The 23,707-nt window shown below is 61.7% G+C and overlaps 3 protein-coding genes across 6 annotated transcripts in view; all 3 read left to right on the forward strand.

Moving 5' to 3' along the window:
- The first annotated feature begins 173 nt into the window (after positions 1–173).
- HGS (hepatocyte growth factor-regulated tyrosine kinase substrate) lies at positions 174–15,752 on the forward strand. Of its 4 annotated transcripts, none has more exons than XM_012656433.1 (22): positions 174–337; positions 1,795–1,879; positions 2,176–2,251; positions 2,698–2,790; positions 4,376–4,499; positions 5,784–5,836; positions 6,325–6,393; positions 7,163–7,287; positions 9,144–9,222; positions 9,302–9,400; positions 9,524–9,619; positions 10,307–10,345; positions 10,421–10,564; positions 10,662–10,721; positions 11,272–11,485; positions 11,863–12,035; positions 12,111–12,251; positions 12,333–12,507; positions 14,025–14,158; positions 14,241–14,360; positions 14,528–14,614; positions 15,162–15,752. In XM_012656433.1, exons 1-22 carry the CDS (start codon positions 301–303, stop codon positions 15,270–15,272), a joined length of 2,334 nt encoding a protein of 777 aa, XP_012511887.1. In that variant the 5' UTR covers positions 174–300; the 3' UTR covers positions 15,273–15,752. The 4 variants fall into 4 exon arrangements, with proteins under 4 accessions (XP_012511887.1, XP_012511888.1, XP_012511885.1 ...); XM_012656434.1 differs by having other exon boundaries at positions 11,275–11,485; XM_012656431.1 differs by having other exon boundaries at positions 10,307–10,564.
- Positions 15,753–16,425: 673 nt separating this feature from the next.
- Positions 16,426–19,625, forward strand: MRPL12 (mitochondrial ribosomal protein L12). The gene is made up of 5 exons (XM_012656438.1): positions 16,426–16,606; positions 17,212–17,398; positions 17,597–17,680; positions 19,018–19,152; positions 19,244–19,625. The coding sequence occupies exons 1-5, from the start codon at positions 16,533–16,535 to the stop codon at positions 19,358–19,360; spliced, it is 597 nt and encodes a 198-aa protein (XP_012511892.1). The 5' UTR covers positions 16,426–16,532; the 3' UTR covers positions 19,361–19,625.
- Positions 19,626–23,461: 3,836 nt separating this feature from the next.
- SLC25A10 (solute carrier family 25 (mitochondrial carrier; dicarboxylate transporter), member 10) overlaps positions 23,462–23,707 on the forward strand; it is a 5,831-nt gene continuing 5,585 nt past the window's right edge. Inside the window, exon 1 of the mRNA XM_012656436.1 lies at positions 23,462–23,584. Coding sequence (XP_012511890.1) covers positions 23,492–23,584 — 93 coding nt within the window. The 5' untranslated portion in view covers positions 23,462–23,491. The remainder of the gene's footprint in view (positions 23,585–23,707) is intronic.

Raw genomic sequence — 23,707 nt, forward strand, 5'->3', positions numbered from 1 at the left:
ACTAGGCACCCGTAGCTCTGCGCCGCGACGCAAGGCCCGCCCTCGGGCCCGCCCTCATTGGATAGGCCTCTCGTCCGGACTGCTCATTGGGTCTCGGGGTTAACCGACTCAACTGGAACGGTCCAATCGACGCACAGCGCCAGGGGGAAAGCGTGAGGCCCCGCCTCTCGCGCCTCTCTGGTCGGCGCGGCAACGTGCGCGCGCACGCGCGGGAGGGGGGAAGACGGAAGCGGAAGTTGGGGGCGCGCCACCTTGGAGGGAGGGAGCGCCCGTGGCGTCGGGTCCGGGTCCGAGGTGGCCATGGGGCGAGGCAGTGGTACCTTCGAGCGTCTCCTAGGTAACGCGCCCCCGTCCGCCGGCCGCGGCCTGCGTCCGCCCGGCGCCCCCTCCCGGCGCTGAGTCAGCGCGGCCCTGCGGGTCCGAGGGGCGCAGGCCGGCCGCCCTGCCTGCCCGCCGCCCGGGCCCACCGTCCCCCGGCTCGCAGCCGCCGACCTCTCGGCCCGGGGTTGCTGGCCCAGCCGCGGGGCCGCGTCCGCCGGGCGTTAGCGAGCCTGGGCGCCCGGCCCGCGGGCTTCTCCCTCGGGCCCGCGCCGTCGGCCGACCTGCCCTGGCCGGTGGGCCGCGAGTCCTGAGTCACGAAAGGAGCTGACTCAGACATCGGAGTCTCCCCAGGGCTCCTGACCCCGAGGCCGGGCCCTGAAGGGCGGAGCCGGTCGTGTCCTGCCCCGGCCCTTTGAGGGCCGCTTCCGCGGGGACCCAGCTGGCTCCGGGGAGTGCCCCGCGCCTTAGGAAGGCGCTTGCTGTGTTTTGGACGTGGCAGCTGATCCTGAGCCTCTGGAGTTCACACGTTTCAGGAGGGAGAGAGAACGATTATGTGCTTGTCCCCCACCCCTTAGTGAAAGTGCGCTCTGGGTTCGGGGATGGGCGCTCTGGGTGTCTTTTTCTTAAGTGTGGTTTTCGAGGAGAGCTCAAATGAGACACCTTTCTTGCTCTGGGAACACGCAGGCTGAGATCTCAGGCTTGTGGGGTGCTTTAGCACCTTAGGGGTCAGTGCAGACGTTAACTACGGGAGTCAGTTCAGAAAGCGGAGACAGCTTCTTAGCTGGTGTTTGTGTCTCCCGGGAAGATGGTGTGGAGCTGAAGCTGTGGCCCCTCAGGGACCATTCGTGGGAGGCGGCAGTGATGTGGCAGGATGGGTGTTAGCTAGAGAGGCCTTCTTGGAGGAGGTCTCTTCTGCCTTGGTCTCCCACAGCACTTGAAGCAGAGGACTGGACTCCATCCCCAACCCCTGCCCTCACTAAGGCCTCATCAAAGGGCTGAAACAGCTGAGTGACCAGGGGCTCTGAGGGACTAGGTGACAGAGTCTTTTGTTGAGAAGCAGCTGAGGTCTGGCGTTTAAGAGTGAATCAGGCTCTGTCTGCAACAAGCTGTATGACTGAGGGCAGTGACCCCACCTCTCGGCTCAGTTTGTCTGCAAGGAGGATATAAACAGCACCTAGCTCATAAAGCGTGTAAGAATTGAATGAGTTAATTCATGCTAAGCATTTCGTGTGGCACCTGGCATGTGACAGGCACAAGACAGATGTTCTCTACCGTCTTCACTCTGTTTCGCCTTTGGGGAGGGTGGCACTTCCACGGTTGTCAACATGTTTCAGGAGGGTCTTCTTGCAGTTTCCATTCAGTCCAAATGCCTGAAAGGGAAGGAGGGAGTTCTCTCTCCCTGCCGCTAAGCTAGGGGTTGCCTGGGGAGTCACAGATCAAGTTGTGCCTCCTTAATGACATATTTTCCCTCAGACAAAGCAACCAGCCAGCTTCTGCTGGAGACAGACTGGGAGTCCATCCTGCAGATCTGCGACCTGATCCGCCAGGGGGACACGCAGTAAGTGGGGGGGGCCTGCACCCTTCAGCCTGGGGCCGCCGTGCGGTGCACTGGTGTTGCTTCGTGCCCACTGACCCTCCAGGGTTCAGCTGACCACGCTAGGCTCCCATGTGGAGAGGTGTGTGGTCTGCATGTTGGGATTTTTCTCCAAACAGCGTGGAGGTACCTGGTTACGTTAATGTTTGCTTGGGGGTTCTCAAAGACCAAGATGGGGGAAGACTTCTCATCTGAGCTGCTAAGACTGCTTGCTTTTTCCCGTGTTCTCTTTGCTCTTACCAATGCCAGTTCTCTTTCAGAGCAAAATATGCTGTGAATTCTATCAAGAAGAAAGTCAATGACAAGAACCCGCATGTAGCCTTGTATGCCTTGGAGGTAACTAGACCCCATACTGCAGTGGCCTCTGGCCTCCAGCCTCAAGGGTCCCCACCCCCCAGCAGTCAGGACAACACCAAGATGAGTAAGCCCCCTGGCTTTGCCCACTTTCCCAGGCATACAGCAGAAGAGTGCCTTCCCAGCTTTGGGCGCAGGCGTGAGCAGTGCTGCCTAGGAGCGGGGTCGCTCTGAGGGAGGGGCGGGGCAGGAGCGGCTGCTGCTCTTCCAGCCCGTAAGCCAGGAGCGAACTCCTGAAGACGGAGCTCATTGCTGTTCTTGGCTCGGAGGGGGCATGTGGAGTACTCAGAGCCGCCATTTGGGGTTCCCCGTAGGCTGGGTGGGCTGATGGGGCTGTCAGAGACCTGCCTTACAGGGAGGTGCATTTGTCCAGAAGGAGGCCCTGCCCTGGTCATTTGCCCAACCCTTCCCTTCCTTGGGGTCTGCAGGTCATGGAGTCTGTGGTGAAGAACTGTGGCCAGACGGTCCATGACGAGGTGGCCAACAAACAGACCATGGAGGAGCTGAAGGACCTGCTGAAGGTGGGCGCTCCTGGGAGCAGTGAGGTGGGGATGGGGGTGGGTGGTCACCCAGGCTGGCTCCTTTGCTTTTCGGGATGTTTATCGGCCACCTACTCGAGAACAGTGCTGGGTATGGCAGAGGACAGGAAGGTGGGTGCCGATAGCCCCTGCGCTGCACGAGCTCATGCTCGGGCCTGAGGAGAGTTGGGTGCGTGAGTCCCAATCTGGAGAGGGCATGGCTTTGACAGAAGCCGGCGGGGGTGCTGCGTCTGGGGCACGGAGGAGACACTCAGTCTTCTTGGGGGCTGGGAAGGCTTCCAGCAGGGAGGGCTCATAGCTGAATCTTGAAGGACAGGGGACGCTCACTGGGTGGGCAGAGCAGGTGGCAGAGGCTGCTGTGTGTGAGCAGAGGCCTGGGGGGAGGCCCAGAGCGTTGGGGCCAGGTCCTACAGACAAGGGCCTTGGAGGAATTGGAGTGGGGGACACGTCAATTCAGGTGTGTCTCAGGGACCTTTAGGAGGGAAGGTGGCAGAACAAGGAGCTGCCTGGGAGAGTATGGGCCTCACGCCCCCTTTGGCCGAGGAGGAAGAGCCCTCCAGATGTACAGAGATTGTCCCTGGGGCACCTGTAGGGATTGTGATGTGGGCGCTGATGCAGCCAGGGTAGTGGAAGGGCAGAGGTCAGCAGGCATCCCATGAGGTGAGGCTGCTCCCCCCGACCTGTGGGCTGGGCCTTGGTGTCATAGGAGACTATCCTGGACCCATGCTGCTGAGAGCCCAGCCTGGGGTCCCAGCTGACATGTGGGCCTCTCACAGGCCCTGACTGGTGACCTTGGCCAGTCTTCTGGCTGAAAGACGGAAGGTATTGGAGCCTGGCCCTTTTCTGCTGTGGGCACCCTTGTCTCGTGCCTGCTCAAATCCTCTGAGCTGGCCGACTCCTCTGTGGGCAGGAAAGGGACCCAGTAACGGACAAGGCAGATTGTGGAAATGAGCTTGAGCCCTGTTGTAAGAGGTGCTGTTGGTGTCTCCTTGAGGCAGCCTTTTGTCCCATGCTGTCCTCAGCATTGCGTATGGATGGCATCCCTGACAGAGCTCTAGACTGGAGGCTGGGCTGTGCCCTGACCTGGTGGTAGCTCGGGGATGTCTGCTCTGCATTTGGAGGCGTTTCCGGAGAGGGCTCCAGGCCGTGACTCGAAGGAGGGGTGGTGGCCCTGCAGCACTTCTGTGTCCTCAGCCCTGGCACGATGCTTCTGTGGTTGGGCCTGATTGGCTCTGCCTGGTGGAAGCTGGAGGGGCCTGTAGGGAGAGGGAGGAAGAGATGTATGTTTGTAGGTGGAGAGACTTAGTGTGGTCTGGCTCCAAGGGGCCTCCTGGTTTCTTGCAGGGTTTAGAGAAGAATCTTGACGCTGAGTGAGTGTAGACAGGCACGAGGGATCGAACTCAAGGGCCTGTGAATGGGTTGGTGCTTGGCTCCCACCCCCACACGTAGACTCCCCTGGCCTCGCCAGCCTCCTCTTTTCAGAGCCGTGGGGTCTTGCCAGCCACGCTGAGACCTCTCTTTGGCACCTTGAGTCTCCTGTGATCCTCACCTTCTCCGTCCTCTGCAGAGACAAGTGGAAGTAAATGTCCGGAACAAGATCCTGTACCTGATCCAGGCCTGGGCTCATGCCTTCCGGAACGAGCCCAAGTACAAGGTGGTCCAGGACACCTACCAGATCATGAAGGTGGAGGGTGAGTCAGGGCGGAGGTGAGGGGTCCATTCCGAGGCTCAGAACTGCTGGGCAGAGAGAAAGCCGGTGGGCACAGTGACATGGGGCTGGGGAGGTGTGGCTGGTCCTCGCTCAGTGGTGGTGGGAGTGGGGAGGGCGGCGTTCCAGGAGCCAGGGACAGCACGTGGAGGGAGGTCCAGCTCAGACATGCTCCTGCCTTTCCGGACCTCACAGCCCACAAGGCAGGGGCAGACGGTGACGGCAGACAGCCCCATTTCAGAGTGGCATGGCCCCGGTGGGGCTGGTTTAGGCTGAGCAGTCAGGGAAGGCCTCTCGAGGAGATGGCATGAGCAGATGGGCCAGCACCGCACTCGGAGCACGCTCAGAGGCCCTGGGGTTGGCGTGTCCGGGGGAGAGCGTGGGCTGGGCGCTCTCTGAAGCCTCTCGAGCTACGGGCTGGAGTTGAGCATTGCCCTGAGCCCAGCAGCAAGTCACGGGTGGGTTTTAGTCTAGTCGAGGCAGCGAGCTGTGTGTTGGGCCCCTTGTGTGTGTTCCTCCTGGCTGTTGAGGTGGCTGTGGAGAGCTGGTGGGGCGAGGAGAGGGACAGTGGGCTCAGGGTGTATGTGGAGGTCTTTGCTGGTGTTCGGGCCTGGACAGTGAACGAGCAGAGGCCCAGGGCTCCTCCTCTCCGTGCAGCTCCGCCGTGGCCTGGGCTCGGCCTGGAGTGTGGAGAATGGGCGGCGCTCTGGTGGGCCACATGTCCCTGCTGTGGGAGATGGGGACCTGCCCATGGCTGTGAGTGGGCAGGGCCGGTGTTCAGAACCCTGTGAGCTGCCTCAGGCCCTAAACCCCAGGGCGTCACGTGTGGAGGCTGTACACGCTCACGTCCACTCACCCAGGGAGCAGGTGCAAAGTTTTATGGGGTTTATAAAGGATCTGAGCCTCAAGGGAAGTGCAGGGCCCCTGTTCTCAGGAGCAAGGGCTCTGGCCGGAGAGCAGAGAGTGAGGGCCAGGCCGCTGGGGCTTCGGGAGGTATTGCGAGGGGGTGGGGCAAAGTCTTAGGAAAGAGGGTCATGAGGGCTGGCTGTCATCTGCCACAACACCGAGGACACAGGCCCTAGGGGGGCACCAGCCTGGGGTGAGGCTGCTCCTGAGACACCCTCACTCGGGGGCATGGTCACTCTGCTGTCTCAGAAGGCGCCTGCTGGCCCTGGGGCTCTGGTGTCCTTCTGTGGGTTGGTTGGGGAGGCGGGTGCCGGGAGTCGGGAAGGGGCTCCCCCAGGTCTCACGCAGCCTCTTTCTCCAGGACACGTCTTTCCGGAGTTCAAGGAAAGTGACGCCATGTTTGCTGCCGAGAGAGTGAGTGCTGTGGCCGGCTGGCTGCCGGGGCACCTTGGGTTGAGCTGTTCTGAGGAAGCAGGAGGGGAGCCCTGGGCGTCCAGCTTGTTCGGGGGCAGTGCGGGAGCGGTTTCCCTCGGAGTTTGGGACATCTGACGTTTCTTGAGCAGAAAGTGGGGCTGCGGCCGCAGGTTGAGGTGGACACACGGTTCTAGGTGCCTTTGGGCTGTGCCTAGTGGGTGCACATAGTTAAATATTTACACGTCCCCCAAGCTGTGGGAAGTCTAAACGTCACACCTCAGACGAGGAAGTCCTGTGATGGGCCCCTTCCTCAGGTCTGAAGCATTCGGGCTGCCAGGGAGGGCTGGGCCTGGCACGGCAAATCTCACCCGTGCCGGGGTCCCCTCTGGGTCTCGTTCCCATCTGTGGGACGGGGTGGGAGGCTCTGCCACCTTTGGAGCTTGGTGGCGGGGGATGGGCTGTGTGGTCCTGACTCTGCCTACCCCCAGGCCCCTGACTGGGTGGACGCCGAGGAATGCCACCGCTGCAGGGTGCAGTTTGGGGTGGTGACCCGCAAGGTGAGTGCCCTCCCTAGGGGGTTGGGGGGATCTGCTCTACAGCCCGGCCCCTGCCACCCTCACCCACAGCTGGACAGACACCAGGCCCCTGCTGTCACTGAGGCTGCTGCCCCCACTGCGCGGCCCTGCTCCTTTCTGGTGGTTCAGGAAGTGAGTCTTCCTCACACCCATGTGGTGACGTGACATCGGAATGTGGGATTCGGTGGCGGTAACGGTCAGCGCCCTCACCTTAAGTTGGCCTGATGGCACTGCCTTGGGCAGGGCCGGCCTCACTCCAGCAACTGGGATATTCCACACTTGGGCCAGGGTACTCGCCGGTCACTCTTGTGTGTTGCTATGGCCGAGTGGCCTGTTCCTTCAGGTGACTTGGCTCGTCTGGACTCTGACCCCTTGAGCCACTGTCCCGGTTCCCACCAGAGCACCTCAAGGCTGGTGTGGGTCCTGCGCGGGGTCTGAGCAGACTCACTGCGACCCACTGCACACTGAGAAGCTCATTTTTTCAGCAAAATTTGTGTATATTTTTCTTTGACTTTTCTTTTTAAGTTACCTTCTTTTCCCCGACACGGTGGCTGCAGTTGAGACTCCCAGACATGTGTCCAGGTTCCCCAGGGCCTTCGTGTCCCCCCAGGGGTCTCTTCCTTCCCCCACCCCACCCCCCGCTGAGAGTCCTGGGTTCAGCATTGTCTGGGGCAGTTCTGGGCTGGGCTCGGTGGGCACGGCAGGGTCACCCCCGGCGCCTGTGACAGGGCCTGCCCCTGCCTCATCTCAGCATCACTGCCGGGCGTGTGGGCAGATCTTCTGCGGGAAGTGCTCCTCCAAGTACTCCACCATCCCCAAGTTCGGCATCGAGAAGGAGGTGCGCGTGTGCGAGCCCTGCTACGAGCAGCTGAACAAGTGAGTCCTCTCCCGGGGTCTGGGCGCTCAGGAGGGCGGCATGCTCTCCACAAGGCCACCTTCCCGCCTCTCCTGGCCACAGCACTTGAGGCCTGCAGACCTGGGAAGGCCCCCAGCACATCGGCCAGAGAGGCTGAGGGGAGCCCAAGGCGGCTGTGCCTCCTCGCCCAGTGCCCCAAACTGCAGGGTGGCAGGTGGGTAAGGGGGGGGTGCTGCGACTCCAGGGGGACTCTGAGATTGCTCTTGGCAAGCCAGTTGCTTGGGCCTGTTTTTTGGTTTGGTTTGCATTTTAATTTTTGGGAATAAAGTTACAGAAAAGTTGCAAGAGTGTGAGCCGCATGCACGAGCCTTTGGCCAGCGGTTGGTGTTTGGGCACATTTGCGTGCTTCTCTCCCCACATCCGTGTGCGTGTCCCCGTGTATTTCGCGGTTCACATTCCATTGTGCCACAGTCCTAGTGGTGTCCCCTCTGGGGCTGTCCTGGTCTGGGTGCACATGTGTTGGGCTGCCGCCCTTCCTTAGCCTGCCACACCTGGACCGTGCTTTCGTGGTTTTTTTTTTTCATTTTTGAGTTTTTTATCAAGAGAAAGTGTGAAGGAAATGGAACGTGCTTACAGTCTGTCTTTTGTGACTTGGACACATCTGAAAAGTCCAGGCAATGGTGGTATGTCGCTTGTCTGAGGTTTTCTCACGCTTAGGTTCAGGTTCTCAGTCCTTGTGGGAGCCCCAGGTGTGAGGCTGTGTCCTCTGGGTATAGCCCAGCTGGAGTCTGGCTGTGCTGGTGACATGGGTGACAGGCTGCTCCCTGGAAAGTTCCTTTCCCTTTTTGTACTTAAGAGGAACTTGCTTTTTTGTTTTTGAGGCAGGGTTTCACTCTGCCACCCGGGCTGGAGCGCAGTGGTGTCATGACAGCTCACTGTAACCTTGAATTCCTGCGCTCAAGCGATTCCTGCCTCAGCGTCCCCAGCAGCTGGGACTACAGGCACCACCACGCCTGGCTCATTTATAAATTTTTTGTAGAGATAGGGTCTTGCTGTGTTGCCCAAGCTGGTCTCAAACTCCTGGCCTCAAGCGATCCTCCTACCTCCCAAAGTGCTGGGATCATAGGCGTGAGCCACCGTGCCTGGCCAATGAGAACTTGTTTTGAGCCACATAAATGCCTCATCCCCCTGAGCCATGCCCCACACGTTTCCCGCCCGTGGCCAATGCTTGTGCGAGTTGGTCGTGACTGGACAGTTCCATAACAGCATCTCCTGACCCCGGCGTTCCCTGTGCACGTGCTGTCGGCCTCCCTACCCACCCCCTGCCTCTGTCCTGCTTTAGCGAGAGCCCCAGCCTAGAGCTCCGCACAGTCGGCTGAAGTTCTGGCCCTGCTGGGAGCATGTGGGCCCAGGGGGCTGCCTGCTCTTTCCCCTCGGGGCTGTGGGGCTCTGCAGAGGCGACCTACATGGTCTCTGTGGAACTCTAGAAGACTCTGGCTCCACCGTCACGGAAGGCTTTGCTGCCCTTGCCAGTACCTCCTCGGGTGGGCCCCTCGGTGGCCACGTGGTGCGATTCTGTGGTCGGCGTTCCAGGTGTTTTAGGAAGGGCTTGCCTAGCACCCCGCAGTCTGGCCCAGTGGGCGCTTCAAATCTCCTTTTTCAGGAGAGGGACAGTGGCTTAGGCCCAGTGACTCACCCTGGGCCCTGTGGCCGATTTGAGGGTCCAGAGTCCCGTCCCACTACTCGCAGGAGCGTGGCCTGTGGAGCCCCTGTCGTTGCTCTGTGGGGATGGTCAGAGGGAATCGCTGGGTGGTGTGGCTGAGAACTTTGGCAGGGGCAGGCTGATGTCACCTGCAGCATCCCATTGTGCCTCCAGGAAAGCGGAAGGGAAGGCCACCTCTACCAGTGAGCTGCCCCCGGAGTACCTGACCAGCCCCCTGTCTCAGCAGTCCCAGGTACCCAAACCCCCAGCCCGTGGGTGCCTCTTCCTGGGGCCTTCCTCACCCACGCTCACCCAGCCCTGTTTCTCCTTAGCTGCCCCCCAAGAGGGATGAGACGGCTCTGCAGGAGGAGGAGGAGCTGCAGCTGGCCCTGGCCTTGTCGCAGTCAGAGGCTGAGGAGAAGGAGAGGCTGGTGAGCCTGGCGGGGGCCAGGCCTCGGAAGAGGAACTTCCCCAGAAGTGTTGCGGGGCAGAGGCTCTGGCCTTGTCCCGTGCTGTGTGCTCCCCTGTGACGCCCCTTCGCAATTCTGCTTTAGAGACAGAAGTCGACGTACCCTGTGTACCCCAAGGCAGACCCCACGCCCACAGCCTCATCAGCGCCGCCCGCCAGCAGCCTGTACTCGTCCCCTGTGGTGAGCCCCCGTCTGGCTCAACCTCCGTGGGCGGGGTGAGGGCAGGTGGGAGGACACGTCTCCTGGGCTGCCCCATTGTGTGGCTCCAGGCCCGTGGCTCTCAGCCCCCCCGGGACTGAGGACTGGGGAAAGGCTGGAGGGAGGCGTCTTGCCCGAGAGACCCGCCTCTTCCATGTCTTGCCCACCCCTCAGGCATTGAAGGACTCACTTTCTGGGGGATCTGCCTCAACCCCGCTCTGCAAAGTAGGGAGTGAGGACACAGCCTGTTTCATAGGTGGTGGTGTCAGGGACAGAAGTTTTGAAAATCATTTCCAAGTTCTGTAGGGCTCTGTGGAGTGGCCAGGCCACAGCTGGGCCCAAGAGCTCAGAACAGCCCTGCTACCCACTGGCCAAGCAGAGCCTCCCTCCCTGTCTGGATCTCATTTAGCAAAGTTAGGGGCTTCGTGGCATGCAGCGATGCCACGGGCCTTTCTCAGATCTTGAAACCGCGCCATCTAGAAGAGGGAGAAAGATGCCTGCTCAGATGCCAGCAACAAGAGGAGAGTGCGGGGCAAGGCAGGCGCCCAGGCAGAGGGCCGCAGCTTTGGCCAACTGTTACTGGTGCCACCTGAGTCCCTGCCCAAGGGACTGCTGGGCCAGGCCGCCGCTCCTTGGCCTGTGACCCCTCCGAACCTGCTGTCTCCCCAGAACTCGTCAGCACCTCTGGCTGAGGACATCGACCCCGAGGTAAGGGCCCCAGTGTGTGGTGCTGTCCTCTTGCTGCCTGTGGCCTTGGGAGTGACCCTACTTGTTGCTGTGCAGCTCGCGAGGTACCTGAACCGCAACTACTGGGAGAAGAAGCAGGAGGAGGCTCGGAAGAGCCCCACACCATCTGCGCCTGTGCCCCTGACAGACCCGGCTGCCCAGCCCTCGGAGGGGCACGCAGCCCCCACCAGCCTGGCAGAGGTGAGAGGACCACTCTCAGTGCTCCTAGACCACCGTCCCCCAGGAGGGGTGGCTGTAGGACAGGCCGAGGCCCCACTCGCCCTCTGGTCTCTTCCAGATGCCCCTTCCGGAGGCCGACTCTCAGCCTGTGGCTCCCCCCGGGGGCCCCTTCGGTGAGGTAAGCAGGGCTCCCTCTGCAGACGGGGAGAGCACGGTATCTTCGCCAGAGCGGCCCTCTGGCCAGAGGCCCTGCCGTGCCTGTCACAGTGGAACCCATCTAGCTGGGCTGTGGTCCAGGGCTTGGGCCACTCTCTGGACCAATGTAGATCCAGATGTTCCACATCGGCCGGACTGCCCGGATGAGTCCTCGGCCTTTCCTGGGGCTTCTGGGCTTTCCGGCTGTCAGAGGCAGAGACCAGGGCCTTGGAGAGGGAGGCAGGCCCCGCGTCACCAGGCAGGGGGGCTTTGGGCCAGCTCCGTCCCGGCCAGCACTGTGCCCGTGGATGAGAGCCCAGCCTCCGGGACCTTGGTTTCCTTGTTTGTGGAGCGGGAGTGCTCTGTGTCCCCCGGCGGAGCTGATGTGAGGAGCAGTGAGCTGCCCACCCCAGGCTCTGAGCACAGCCCACCGCCGGGGGCTGCGGAGGCTTGTCAGAGTGGTCCCCACCCGGGGAGGCCGGCCTGGCTGGGGGCCTGGCCACACTCAGCCAGCCTCCACTTGGTGTCCCCAGCAGCAGTACCAGAACGGAGAGTCGGAGGAGAGCCACGAGCAGTTCCTGAAGGCTCTGCAGAACGCCGTCACCACCTTTGTGAACCGCATGAAGAGCAACCACATGCGGGGACGCAGTATCACCAACGACTCGGCCGTGCTCTCGCTGTTCCAGTCCATCAACGGCATGCACCCGCAGCTGCTGGAGCTGCTCAACCAGCTGGACGAGCGCAGGCGTAGGTGCCACGTGTCCCCACAGGGCCCCAGCCCCGCGGGCAGTGGAGTTCTGCAGGTGCCCAGAGTGCGAGGCCCTGGCCCGCTGTAAGGGAGCCAGGCTCCTGTGGGTGCCTCGCTGAGGCCATGGGCTCCTGGGGAGGGTCTCAGCGGGAAGAGGTCCCTGTGATGGCCATGCCCTTCCAAGCCCAGGACCGTGTGCGCCTCCCCTAGAGCCCAAGGCCAGCAGTGCTCTCTAGAGAAGGCTGGGCACACGGAGGCCCAGTCGTTGCCCAGGGCAGGTGCCCAGCATGGGGCAGCCCGCCTGTGCGTCGTCCACACCAAGAGCTCCTTGGCACCCTGCTGGAGTGGTCAGCGCTGCTCTGCCCTCCGCCCGCAGTGCACTATGAGGGTCTGCAGGACAAGCTGGCACAGATCCGAGACGCCCGGGGGGCGCTGAGCGCTCTGCGCGAAGAGCACCGGGAGAAGCTCCGCCGTGCAGCCGAGGAGGCGGAGCGCCAGCGCCAGATCCAGCTGGCCCAGAAGCTGGAGATCATGCGACAGAAGAAGCAGGTGCAGTGGCCACACCGCCTGCAGGCTGGGGAGGGCACGGGAGGCACCGCTGGCTGACCGCCTTGTTCTGTGCAGGAGTACCTGGAGGTGCAGAGGCAGCTGGCCATCCAGCGCCTGCAGGAGCAGGAGAAGGAGCGGCAGCTGCGGCTGGAGCAGCACAAGCAGACCGTGCAGATGCGTGCCCAGATGCCTGCCTTCCCCCTGCCCTACGCCCAGGCACGAGCCGTCCCTCTCACCCTGCCCAGGGACTGCAGGGCTGAGGACTGGTGCTCACCACTGTCTCTCCTTTGTCCCCAGCTCCAGGCCATGCCTGCAGCCGGGGGTGTGCTCTACCAGCCCTCTGGCCCCACCAGCTTCCCCGGCACCTTCAGCCCGGCCGGCTCGGTGGAGGGTTCCCCCATGCACGGCGTGTACATGAGCCAGCCCACCCCTGCCACTGGCGCCTACCCCAGCATGCCCACTACCGCAGCAGGTAACATGGGCAGGGGCAGAGGGGCAGCACCAGCCAAGATGAGCCGCAGACCACTGCTGTTTAATTTTTATTTTAGCCTAATTTATAGAAAAGTTGTAAGAGTTTTCCAAATCCCCCAAACATGAACACTTCACATTTGCTTTTTCCTTTCTTTGTGTTCACATGTAAATGCACGCACGCACTTCCCTGCCTGAACTGCGCTAGAGTAAGTGGCACGTGAGGGCCTTTCCCCCTGGAAGCTTCAGTGAACATTTCCTAAAACCAGGAGGTGCCAGGGCTCTGCCTCCGCCGCAGACTGTCCCCGTCCCACTGGAGGAGATGCTTTTCTTCTATTTGTTATCATTTATATCAGTGTGACTCATGGCTCTAATTTCACTCAAAAGATCACACTCCGCCGGGCGCGGTGGCTCACACCTGTAATCCTAGCACTCTGGGAGGCCGAGGTGGGTGGATCGCTCAAGGTCAGGAGTTCGAGACCAGCCCGATCAAGAGCGAGACCCCGTCTCTACTAAAATTAGAAAGAAATTATCTGGACAGCTAAAAATATATATAGAAAAAATTAGCCAGGCATGGTGGCACATGCCTATAGTCCCAGCTACTCGGGAGGCTGAGGCGGGAGGATCGCTTGAGCCCAGGAGTTTGAGGTTGCTGTGAGCTAGGCTGACGCCACGGCACTCGCCACAGGCAAGAGTGAGACTCTGTCTCAAAAAAAAAAAAAAAAAGATTACAGTCCTTTACTATCGTTTTGATGCTCACATCGTCCCAGGTGTGGCCCGTGGGCGCCCTGCCCGCTGGCTCCTCTGCCTCTGACACAGGCTGGTGTCTCTTGGGTGCTTCTTACTTTCTGGCTGGGTGCTGTGTGCTCCTCCTGCACGTGCTCAGCCCTGGAACCAGCCATCTTTCCAAGGAGCCTGGTTCCTTCTAACAGAGGGTGGTGTTTAGAAGCCAGTATCTGGGTTCCAGGTGTGTTCATGTTTTCTGGTCCTTAGGGCTTGAAAATGCATATGTGCATACAAATACACGTGGGTACATGTATGTGCATGTGTGCACACACGTTTTCATCTGTCCACACATGGTAAGAACCATGAGTCCACTCTGACACCTCCAGTTGCAGTCCAGTAGCAGCTTCTTCCCTCACTGTACTCAGTATGTTTCGTCGTTCCTAGAGTAGCGCTAAGAAAGTAGTCTCAGGAATGCTGACTGGCATTTGCCACTCTTAGCTGGTTTAGTGTTTATCTGTAGCCTGAGGCCGTGGAGTCCAGAGTCTGAGTGGGGCTAGCTCTCCCGCCCCCTTCCGCAGGAACACATCACTCATTTGGAACACAGTTGGTTCATTTTTTCCAATTTCATCCCATTTTAGGATCCTCCTTCCATCCTTGTTAGTTTTTCTTTTTTGTGAATGTGAAACACGAACTTGGTTCCGAAAGTCACAACCAAAAGGAAAAGTCAGAGGAGGACGCCCTCTCCTCCCCATTACCTCACGTGCTGAACGATCTCGTCTGTCTTGTCTGGCACAGATCCCAGCATGGTGAGTGCCTACATGTACCCAGCAGGGGCTGCTGGGGCGCAGGCAGCCCCCCAGGCCCAGGCCGGGCCCACCGCCAGCCCTGCCTACTCATCCTACCAGCCCACTCCCACACCGGGCTACCAGGTACGTGGGCAAGGCCGCTCCCTTCTGCCCTGGCCAGCCCCCGCCCCAGCCGCTTTTCTCATCACACCTGTTCTCTCTGCAGAACGTGGCCTCCCAGGCCCCACAGAGCCTCCCAGCCATCTCTCAGCCTCCGCAGTCTGGCACCATGGGCTACATGGGGAGCCAGTCGGTCTCCATGGGCTACCAGCCTTACAACATGCAGGTAAGGAAACCTGGAGGCACTCCTGGGCCAGGAGAGGGGGCAGCCCCGCTCCCTCCCCCTTCTGGGCACCTCTGGTGGTCAGCTGTTGATCACTCTAACCCAGAAATGGCCCCACCTGTCTGGGCACAGAGCCGCCACCTCACATGGGGCTCCACTGTACCCCACAGAATCTCATGACCACCCTCCCGAGCCAGGATGCACCCCTGCCGCCCCCTCAGCCCTACGTCCCAGGGCAGCAGCCCGTGTATCAGCAGGTGAGCCGTCTGGGTGCCCCCACCATGGCACTGACCGAGCAGCCTCAGGCCTCGTGGTTATGGGTGGGCCTCCAACCCCAGTGGGCACCAGCTCACACGGGGAGACGTTTAAACCTGAGGCACCCTCTTCAGAAGACACAACTAGGGCATCAAAGTCTTTGTTTTTTATTCTTTTTGAGACAGGGTCTCACTCTGTTGCCCAGGCAGTCCTCAAACTCCTGGGCTCAAGTGATCCTCCTGCCTCAGCCTCTCAAGTAGCTGGGATTATAGGTGCATGCCACTGTGCCCACCTCGGTTATAGTCTTAAAAGCAGATAAGCATGCGCACACATGTCCACATCTGTAGATAGTAAAAACCAAGATTTATTTGGTCCATGGCTCCCACAGAGGCCATGGAGCCCCACTTAGTGGATGTTGATCACAAATGTGAAACAACTCCCTTGGGTCTGAATACAGGTTCTAGACAAACGTCTTCCCTGGGGGCGGTAAGACAGAGGCTCAGGCCTGGGAAGAGAACCAGTGGCCAAGCCTGTTTTCCTTCCACACAGATGGCGCCCCCCGGCAGCACCCCCCAGCAGCAGCCCCCTGTGGCCCAGCAGCCGTCTGTGCAGGGACCAGTGGCGCAGAGCAGCGAGGCCCAGCTCATCTCATTCGACTGACCCAGGCTGGGAGCCCACGTCCAGAGTAACACTAGGTCCACCCAAACCGCCTCCGTCTCTAACTAGCCGTCGTTCCCACCCCCTCTACCGCCCATAGCGTCCCTTCCCTGCAGGGGAGGGTGGGCCTCACCCTGAACCTCCTGCCTTTCTGTCCTCAGCCTGTTGCCGTCCCAGAGTTGGTGTCTGACTTCTTTCCCCAGGGCTGGGCCTCGGGGAGGGAAGGTGGGAGAAAAGGACCACCTCCAAGGGCGAGCTCCCAGCCGGTGTGTCAGGGTCTGCGAGGGGTGGCTGGAGTGGGACCCACTGCCCCAGCGCAGCCCGGGCTCTGGCCCCACTGCCAGCTGCCGTGCGGTGTCAGGCGCGGCCTCGGGCTTCTCCTGGCCCCTCCACAGCCAAGCGGGGAGGCCCCAGGCGTCTCTAGCTTCTCTGCTGTCATCTCCTCCAGCGCCCCAGAACGGAACCGTGATAATAAAAAGGATTTCAAGAAGCATCAGTGTTTGCTCAGAGAGGGCGGGGTTTCAGCATGAATTTGGGGGGGGAGGGGCGGGGAATCCCCCAGCTTTGAAAAGGGGGAGTCCAGCCTTGGTCACTCCGCAGCTCTGCCTTCTCCCTCCCGGAGACCAAGCGCCACGATCGCCCTGGGCGGCCCACGGCGAGGCTGAGGCTGAGGCTGCCTCGGAAGGGAGGCCGGCTCGGTGCCCGGTGCCCGGTGCCGAGGTCAGGGCGCCTCACGGCCCTCAACAGCCAACCTTCGGCGACCAGGGCGGAGGACGAAAGCCGGGGAGGCGGGCTTTCCCAAAAAGCCACCTGAGGGCTTGGGACTTGGGCTGAGACAGGGGACCGCGTCGTGGCCGGCACCAGCGGGGCGTGGAAAACGGGGACCGAACCAGGAGCGTCGAGTTCCCGACCCCCACGGCAGCGAGCGGGCGCGACTCCATAAGTGCTGGGAGCCGGGCTGCTGTCCTTCCCGATTGCGCCTGCGCGACGCGCCGCCTTATGGGTAATCTCGGGATGGGTAGAAACGAGTGCGAGAAGCGGCTAGAGCGCCCCTCTCCAATTCGAATGCCCAGCGGCCTTGGCAGCTAGAGCGTCCCTCCCCCAACTTGAATGCCTGGCGGCCGTGGTGACTAGAGCGTCCCTCCCCAACTCGAATGCGTGGCGGCTAGAGTGTCCCTCCGCAACTCGAATGCCCGGCGGCTGTGGCGGCTAGAGCGTCGCCTCCTTCTGGGGAGCCGCGTGTGACCTTCCAGCCGCGCACCGATGCTGCCGGCGGCTGCTCGCCCCCTGTGGGGGCCGTGTCTCGGGCTTCGGGGCGCCGCGCTCCGCCTCGCCAGGTACCGTGGGGCCCTCAGGAGCCAGGACGGCGGCTGGCAGGGTGGGAGCGGCCGGGCCCTGGGCGAGTCGGTCCGGAGACCGGTGGCGGGCCTGCCCGGTCGGAGGGTCCCGCCGGCCGCGTGGGGCGGGGGCCTCCTGGTGCGCACCCCCGTCCCGCGCGGACCGCGGAAAATGCGGGAGTCGGCCCCGCATGACCTTGGACGAGGCCCGTCCCTCTCCGGGCTGCAGTTTTCTCCGCAGCAGAGTCCCCTCGGTGCAGGCGGCGCTCTGCGGCCGCGGCCCCGCGCTTGGAAGGCTTTGCGATGCGAAGTGCGCCCAAGCGGTTACCGCGCTGGCTTGGCGTTTGGGGCGGTATTACTGCAAATGACCCCGTGGGTTTCTCAGGCTTATTGGGGAATCGTAGCTGAGGGCCCTTTCTCCTTGTGGACTCCTGGAGGTCTGAGAACCCTGCGCTGGGACCACGGAGCTAGGTCATTCCCAACCCTAGTGATACCGACCTGAGTTTATGGCATTCACCTGTCCCCTTGGCCTCTGCCCTGCCCCCCGGTCTCTGTGCACTCCCCTCCCCTCCAGGGCTGACGGCTCTGTTTGAATGGGGGGCTAGGCAACAGGTGCCAGGTGTCTGTGCGGTGCGACAGATGAGGAGCAGCGGCCATCGGAGGGGTGAGGCCCTGGCGGGTGCACCACTGGATAACGCCCCCAAAGAGTATCCCCCCAAAATCCAGCAGTTGGTCCAGGACATCGCCAGCCTCACGCTCCTGGAGATCTCGGACCTCAACGAACTCCTGAAGGTATCAAGAGAACGGCACAGATCAGGGACCGGGAGTGAGGCGTGGGGGCCGCTGTGTCTTCTTCCTGGTGTATTTTGGGAGTTTGGTAAACTGTCAAAAGCGTGCTTCCCCACTGCAAAGACCATAGCAGACTTGTCGTCGTCTGTTAGCACCTTTGGGCCGTAATGGCTGGTTACTGAAACCAACCTGTCTCTGCAGAAAACGTTGAAGATTCAGGATGTGGGACTCATGCCGATGGGTGGTGTGGTGCCTGGTGCTGTCCCCGCCGCAGCAGCCCCTGAGGTGAGCCAGGCCAGGGTCCTGGGCAGAAAGAGGCACTTCTGTGGTGCCCAGTTTACCTCTGGCCACACATGTGGCAGCCACATCCCTCTTGCTGGCCCTCATGCTGGATTCTGCAGCCTGCACTTCTGTGCGTGCTTCCCATGGTGCTCCCCTGCAGTCTCCAGGATCTCCCCCTACCGAGGATGCCGCGTGGAGACCACGTTTGTAATGGAGGGAAGCGAGCAAAAGAGGGGAAAAAAGGAAAAAATTATGTCAAATAGTTGAATTACATTAGACATCAGGAAAAAGGAAGGAAGGAGCTCAAGGCTGGGGGGGTGCATTTTCAAGGAAGGCCTCAGCGAGGAGGTAAGACTGGGGGAGTAGAGGAGCACAGCCAGGCGCCGCCTGAGGAGGACGTGGCTGGCACGAGGGCCTCCAGGCCAGCGTGTGTTTGGGGTTCCAGGTGGAGGCGGACGTGGACAAAGGGGAGGAGAGGACGTGGTGGGGGTGATGGGCAGCCCCGTGCTCTGGGCAGCTGGCAGCAGTTTGGGTCTCCGCGAGGAAACCAGCAGTCGCAAAGCCACGGCGTCACATCCCTGCCTTTGGCCGTGTCCCCTGCTGAGGGAGCCAGTGAGGTCCTGGAGGGTCCCGCATTCTAGAGGGAAGGTGCTCCCGTGGGGCGTCAACACTGTGCTCCGAGAACTAGAAAGTCACTTCCAAGGCTGATGAGATGCAGGCTGGACGTTCCGGGCGAGACTAGTAGGATTGCTGTCCCTTTGCGAGCGAGTGGGGTGCTGTTCGTAACCAGGCAGCGGGTCCAAACTGGCCTGTCCCGGGCTGCTCGGACACGGCTCCTTCTAGCTGGTGCTGTCAGGCACTGGCATGCCTGTCTGTCCCACTGTAGGTCACTTGTGAGCGTGGAGGCTCAAGTGGCTGTCAGTTTTTAATTGATACATTCGCTTGGGTTTGGCTGAGGACGGGAGTGGGCACTGCTTTTTTGTAACATTTTTTGTATAAATCAATTTTGATGTTTCTCCCTCTTGTAAGTTACAGTTTGTGAGGGATGAGGGAAGTAGAGTCTTGGGGAAAAGAAGGCAGGTTTACAAAGCGTGTCTGAGTAATAGAGCCAGGTTTGAACTCTGATTAGCCGAGGAGGGAGAAAAGGCACCAATTGGTTTGGAGACAGACTATCCGGGAAACCTGACCTCCAGCTCCCGGCTTCGCTGGGGCCGTCGGGAGCTGGGAATTCGCCTGGGCTTTGCCTGCACATCCCCTGGGCTCCAGGCTGGTGGCCCCGCAGCAAAGGTGTTGGCTTCACCCCACCCTTACCTGGCCTCCCGTTCTTTCTGCTCCCCAAGGCGGCAGAAGAAGATGTCCCCACGCAAAAAGAACGAACACATTTCACTGTCCGCCTGACAGAGGCCAAGCCCGTAGACAAAGTGAAGCTGATCAAGGAGATCAAGAACCACATCCAGGGCATAAACCTCGTCCAGGTGGGCGCTGCTCACGGCTCGGTGCTGGCCGCGCTGGGGTGTCTGGTTGCACCAGTCCAGGCCCAACGTTTCTGACTTTGTTTTCTGGCAGGCGAAGAAGCTGGTGGAGTCGCTGCCCCAGGAAATCAAAGCCAACGTCGCCAAAGCTGAGGCCGAGAAGATCAAGGCGGCCCTGGAAGCCGTGGGTGGCACCGTGGTTCTGGAGTAGCCTCCAGCTTGAGGACTTGTATTCAGGGTCCCTGGGACCCGGGCAGGGCCCCGCCCACCCATGTCACCCGCTCCACCCCCGGCACAAGGGAGTAGGGGAGTGAGAGCTGCTGGCACTGCGTGGCCAGGTCAGCCTGAGCGTGGCAGACGGACCTACAGGAGCAGGGACAGCTGCTGGCTGTGTGGGGCACCAGGAGAAGGGAGCGAGGACGCACGAGGAACAGCCTCTGGTGGCCGCTGAGAAAAATACAGTGTGCAGCTTACTGTGTGTGGAGTGCTGGCTGGGCTCTCTGGCGGGTACGGGGCCGGGGCGCGGCTTGTGCCTGGGAGGCTGCCCTGCTGAGGTCTGCAGACTTGTCTGAGCTCCTGGCTGGATAGCCCTGTCCTGCTCACAGGGGTGGGATCTGGGTATGAAACTTGGATTTAAATTATTGGCAGTTTTAAAGTCCCATGAGATGCAGCATTGGCCCAACAGACTGAGGTGGCCTTGGAGCCCGCAGTGCCGCCCCCAGCTCAGGCTGGTGGGGGTGGGTGGTTACCCCTGGACTAGGTTGGGGGGGTTGGGTGCACTTTGCACCCACAGGGCTGGGGCAGCAGCCACTCCTCAGGTCTGGGGGGCACTCTGGGACCTGGGCAGGGTGGCAGGATGGGCAGAGGGCAAGGGGACTGGAAGTGCTGGGTTCAGGCTTGGAGTGGTGGTCACCCCATGGCTGAGGCCTCCTGGTGCCTCTCTGAGCGTAGGTGGCTCTGCCGTCGGAGCGGCCAGAGTCAGCCAGGGCCTTGCCCTGAGGACCTCAGCCCCTTCCCTCGGGCAAGCCTGTTTGCAGCAGAGCTTGGGAGAGGGACAGCGCATCCGGCCTCAACTGACCCTTAACCTGAGGCCAACTCCCCGGGGGCTCCAGGCCAAGCCTGAGGGCGGGAGACTACAGGGCGTTTTGAGCACCCACTTGGGAGACATGCTGGGTTCAGAGAACCCGTTTGGGGGCACAGTTTCCCCTTCTGGCCTCAATTTCCCCGTTGGAATAACACTTTGGAGCTGCCCCTCTGAGGGGTTCCATGGGGCCAGGAGGGGGCGCTGCGTGTCCGCCGTGCTGCCCATGGGCTGGGGGCCCCTGGAGGAGAGGCTCAGAGCTGGCCTGGGCCCCTCCCAGGACCTCTTGCGGAGCGTCCCTGACTAACCTATGGCCTGGGAGAGGCTGTGCCCGACCTGGAAGTGCCCATTGGCCGCGGCACTTGGTCCTTCCTCAGGGTTAATGATTCTTCAGCCGCGGGTCTCAGGGAGCCTGCCGGTCAGGAGGGAACCCGCCGCCTGCCCCTGGGGCTGGGTGCGGCCTGGCTGGCCCCTGCTGAGCGCAGCCGCCCTTTCTCCTGGGAAGGCGGTGAGCGCCCTGAGCCCGGCCCAGTCCTGCGATGTTGTCTTCATCCAGGTTGACCGAAGGTCAGAGGGGCAGTTCCCGCCCCCAGGGGCCCCTTCCTGCCTACTCTAGTTCAGGCTTCTGCCAGGCCACTCACATAGGCCCCCCTGGCGGCTCGGTCCTCCCTGCTGGCAGCGCAAGGTGACGCCTGCTCGTCGAGGAGTGGGGTGCCAGGTCCTGACCCAGAGGCCTGGCCAGGCAGCGCCTGGGGCTCACGGCCAAGTCTTTACGGTGCGTTTGAGAATCTAGCTGGAGATCTTCGTGCGCCGCACCCCCATGGTTTTAAAGAGAAGCTCCCGGCCGAGGCAGTAGCTCACACCTGTAGTCCCGGCACTTTGGGAGAACGTGGTGGGAGGATCCACTGAGCCTGGGAGTTTGCGGCTGCAGCGAGCCACGACGGAGCCCCTGCACTCCAGCCCCTGCGACAGAGTGAGACCTGGTCTCACAATAGATACATAGATAAAAGGAGGCCCCAGGCTTGGGTACATTTGCTGTTTTCCACGACTCCTCCCTTTGCTGCCTGCTTTCACGGCTGTCCAGCTCTCGCGGGCTCTTCCTTTCTGTTTTTTCAAGTGTCCCTTCAGTTGCCCTCCTTAGCCTTCTGTGGGGAGGGGGCCTCCTCCTGTGGGTGAAGGTCGCCTGCCGGCAGGTGGCTTAAGTGAACGAGCCCATTGCAACCCCCCAGACTGACCCCCTCCTTCCCGGACTGTCACACAGGGGACATTGTGGCCCTCCAGGTGCAGCTTCCCCTGAGGTTTCTGTCACCTCCACCTCGATGGGATGACTTGGCAGCATCTTGGTTCACACTGAAAGACTCAGGCCGTGGTGGCTGCAGCCCAGTGGGCCTGATGGCCCTGGACGGGGAGGCCGCTCCACTCGCTTGGCAATTTCCAAGGAGACGAGGCTCTCCTGACTGTTAAATCTGTCAGCTCTGGGTTTTGAAAGAGCACGTGATCTCTGTGTTCCCTGTTGCTCCCCAGCCCAGGCTTGGCGCGGGTTTATCCCACACTCCAGTTTCCTCCTGAGAATCCCTGCGACCCTCTTCCCCACTGTGCGTGGCTGTGTTTTCGTCCCCAGTGTCCACCTGGCACCTGGCTCCGTCTCCAGGGGTCTTCTGGGCTGGGCTCCGTCTCCGCAGCAGCCGTTCGCTGCCCCAGCAAAGGCCTTCGGCCGACGACAAAAGGGTCAGGAGCCACCTGTGGCCCCAGAGGACGCGCAGGCCAGGACAGAAGCTCCTCTGCTTGCTGTGGGGTTGCATCCCGATCCCTCCGTTGTGAAGAGGAAAAATTGTAAGTTGGGCCATCGTAAGTGGGGACCTCTGCACGCGGTCTTCTGCCTCTGACGCTGGAGGGAACCTGCCCGTGAGCACCTGGGGACTCCGGCTGTGCCAGAGGCACAGGCTGTGTTAACTACAAGAAATTAATGAGGTTTATACCTTGGGCAAAGGAGAGCTTTCCTGCTCAGACAGGCAGCAGCCTGTGGACGGCCACGCCAGCACGCTGCGGGCAGAGCCCCGGCCGGCAGCCAGGCACTCGAGCTTCAAAGGACAGACAAAAGTGGGGGGCGTTAAATATACGATTCCGACAAGCTACAGAGGGAGTCGTGAGCACTTCCGAAGGAAAATCATGCACTTGCAGTTGGGCTTCGTATCTCTCCCTACCTGGCCTGGCTGGGAACTCAGTTTTAAGGTGTTTCTGGGATCCCCTCAGCCAAGAGGGGCTCATTCAGTTAGCAGAGGGCTCAGGATTTTTAGTTCACGGGTGCAAGCCTCGAGGTGCACAAACCCAATATTGGGTCTTGGCGGGTTCTGGGGACCAGGAGCCGTTTTCCAGTGCCCTTCCCAGGGCGAAGGGTGACGGTGGGTGGGATGGCAGTGGCCCGGCCGAAGCTGCAGGACGTAGGCGCCTCATCCCTGTGGCCCAGCCCTAACGTGGCCTTGGAGCCCTGGATCTGTCTGCCCAGCACCCTTGGACAGAAGCACACGAGCACTTCCTCAGTCTTTGCTGGAAGCGGGATCAGAGTGGGACCAGACGCAGGTGCCCCTCCTGCTGCCAGGCCAACGTGGGGCCACCTCCTGAACCTGAGCCGCAGCCACCCTGAGGCTTTCAAAGCCCAGACCCCGGCCCCAGAGTGGCTGCCTGGCGCCTCGGGCCTGAGCCCAGCTGAGCTGGACTTGCCTGGGAGCTCCCTGGAGTCTGTATGCATACGTGTGTGTGCATGTGTGCGTGCATGTATGTATGTGTGTGGTGTGTATGCATGTGTGCAGTATGTATGCATGTGTGTGCACGGTGTGTATGCGTGTGTGGTGTGTATGCGTGTCTGCGCGGGGTGTATGCACCTGTGTGCACGCGTGTGTGGGGAGGTGCGGCCAGTCTTCCCTAACTGCCTTTTGCCCGGGTTTTCATCTAATCGGCGGGCGGCCCCAGGAGGTTTTCCAGTGCCCTCGGGGACGGGGGTCGTGTGGAGGCTGCCGACGCGTGGACTCGGGGGGAGCGGGAGGACGGGGCCCGCAGCCCCGGGCGCGCGGCCCAGGCCGGGCCCGCCCCTCGGCTCCCGCGGAGCTCCAGGGCGCAGGCCCGGCGCCGTGGGGCGTGGTCTCGAGCCCCGCCCCGGGCCGCGCGGACGCTCGGGCGGTGAGGACGCGGGCGCGTGGCGGAGCTTTGAACCGGAGCGGGCGCTGCGGGCCGGGCAGGGGTCGGGCCGGGGTCCTCCGTGCAATGGCGGCCGAGGCGCGCGTGTCGCGCTGGTACTTCGGGGGCCTGGCCTCCTGCGGGGCCGCCTGCTGCACGCACCCGCTGGACCTGCTCAAGGTGAGGCCGGCCCGGGCCCGCGGCCGCAGGCGTGGGGCGGGCGTGGGCGGGTGACGCTGGGCGGCGGCTAGAGGAGGGGGCATGGGGCAGGGCGTGGGGCAAGGGCGAGGGGAGGGGACGGGG

The sequence above is a fragment of the Propithecus coquereli genome, unplaced genomic scaffold (assembly GCF_000956105.1).
Source record: "Propithecus coquereli isolate 6110/MARCELLA unplaced genomic scaffold, Pcoq_1.0 Scaffold501, whole genome shotgun sequence".
NCBI lineage: Eukaryota > Metazoa > Chordata > Mammalia > Primates > Indriidae > Propithecus > Propithecus coquereli.

Coding starts and splice junctions, on each gene's coding strand:
- HGS (XM_012656431.1), top strand. CDS start 301: ATGGGGCGAGGCAGTGGTACCTTCGAGCGTCTCCTAG. Junction 10,722..11,271: donor CCGGGGGCCCCTTCGGTGAG/GTAAGCAGGGCT, acceptor TGGTGTCCCCAG/CAGCAGTACCAGAACGGAGA. Junction 14,615..15,161: donor AGCAGCCCGTGTATCAGCAG/GTGAGCCGTCTG, acceptor CCTTCCACACAG/ATGGCGCCCCCCGGCAGCAC.
- MRPL12 (XM_012656438.1), top strand. CDS start 16,533: ATGCTGCCGGCGGCTGCTCGCCCCCTGTGGGGGCCGTGTCTCGGGCTT. Junction 17,399..17,596: donor ACCTCAACGAACTCCTGAAG/GTATCAAGAGAA, acceptor CTGTCTCTGCAG/AAAACGTTGAAGATTCAGGA. Junction 19,153..19,243: donor AGGGCATAAACCTCGTCCAG/GTGGGCGCTGCT, acceptor GTTTTCTGGCAG/GCGAAGAAGCTGGTGGAGTC.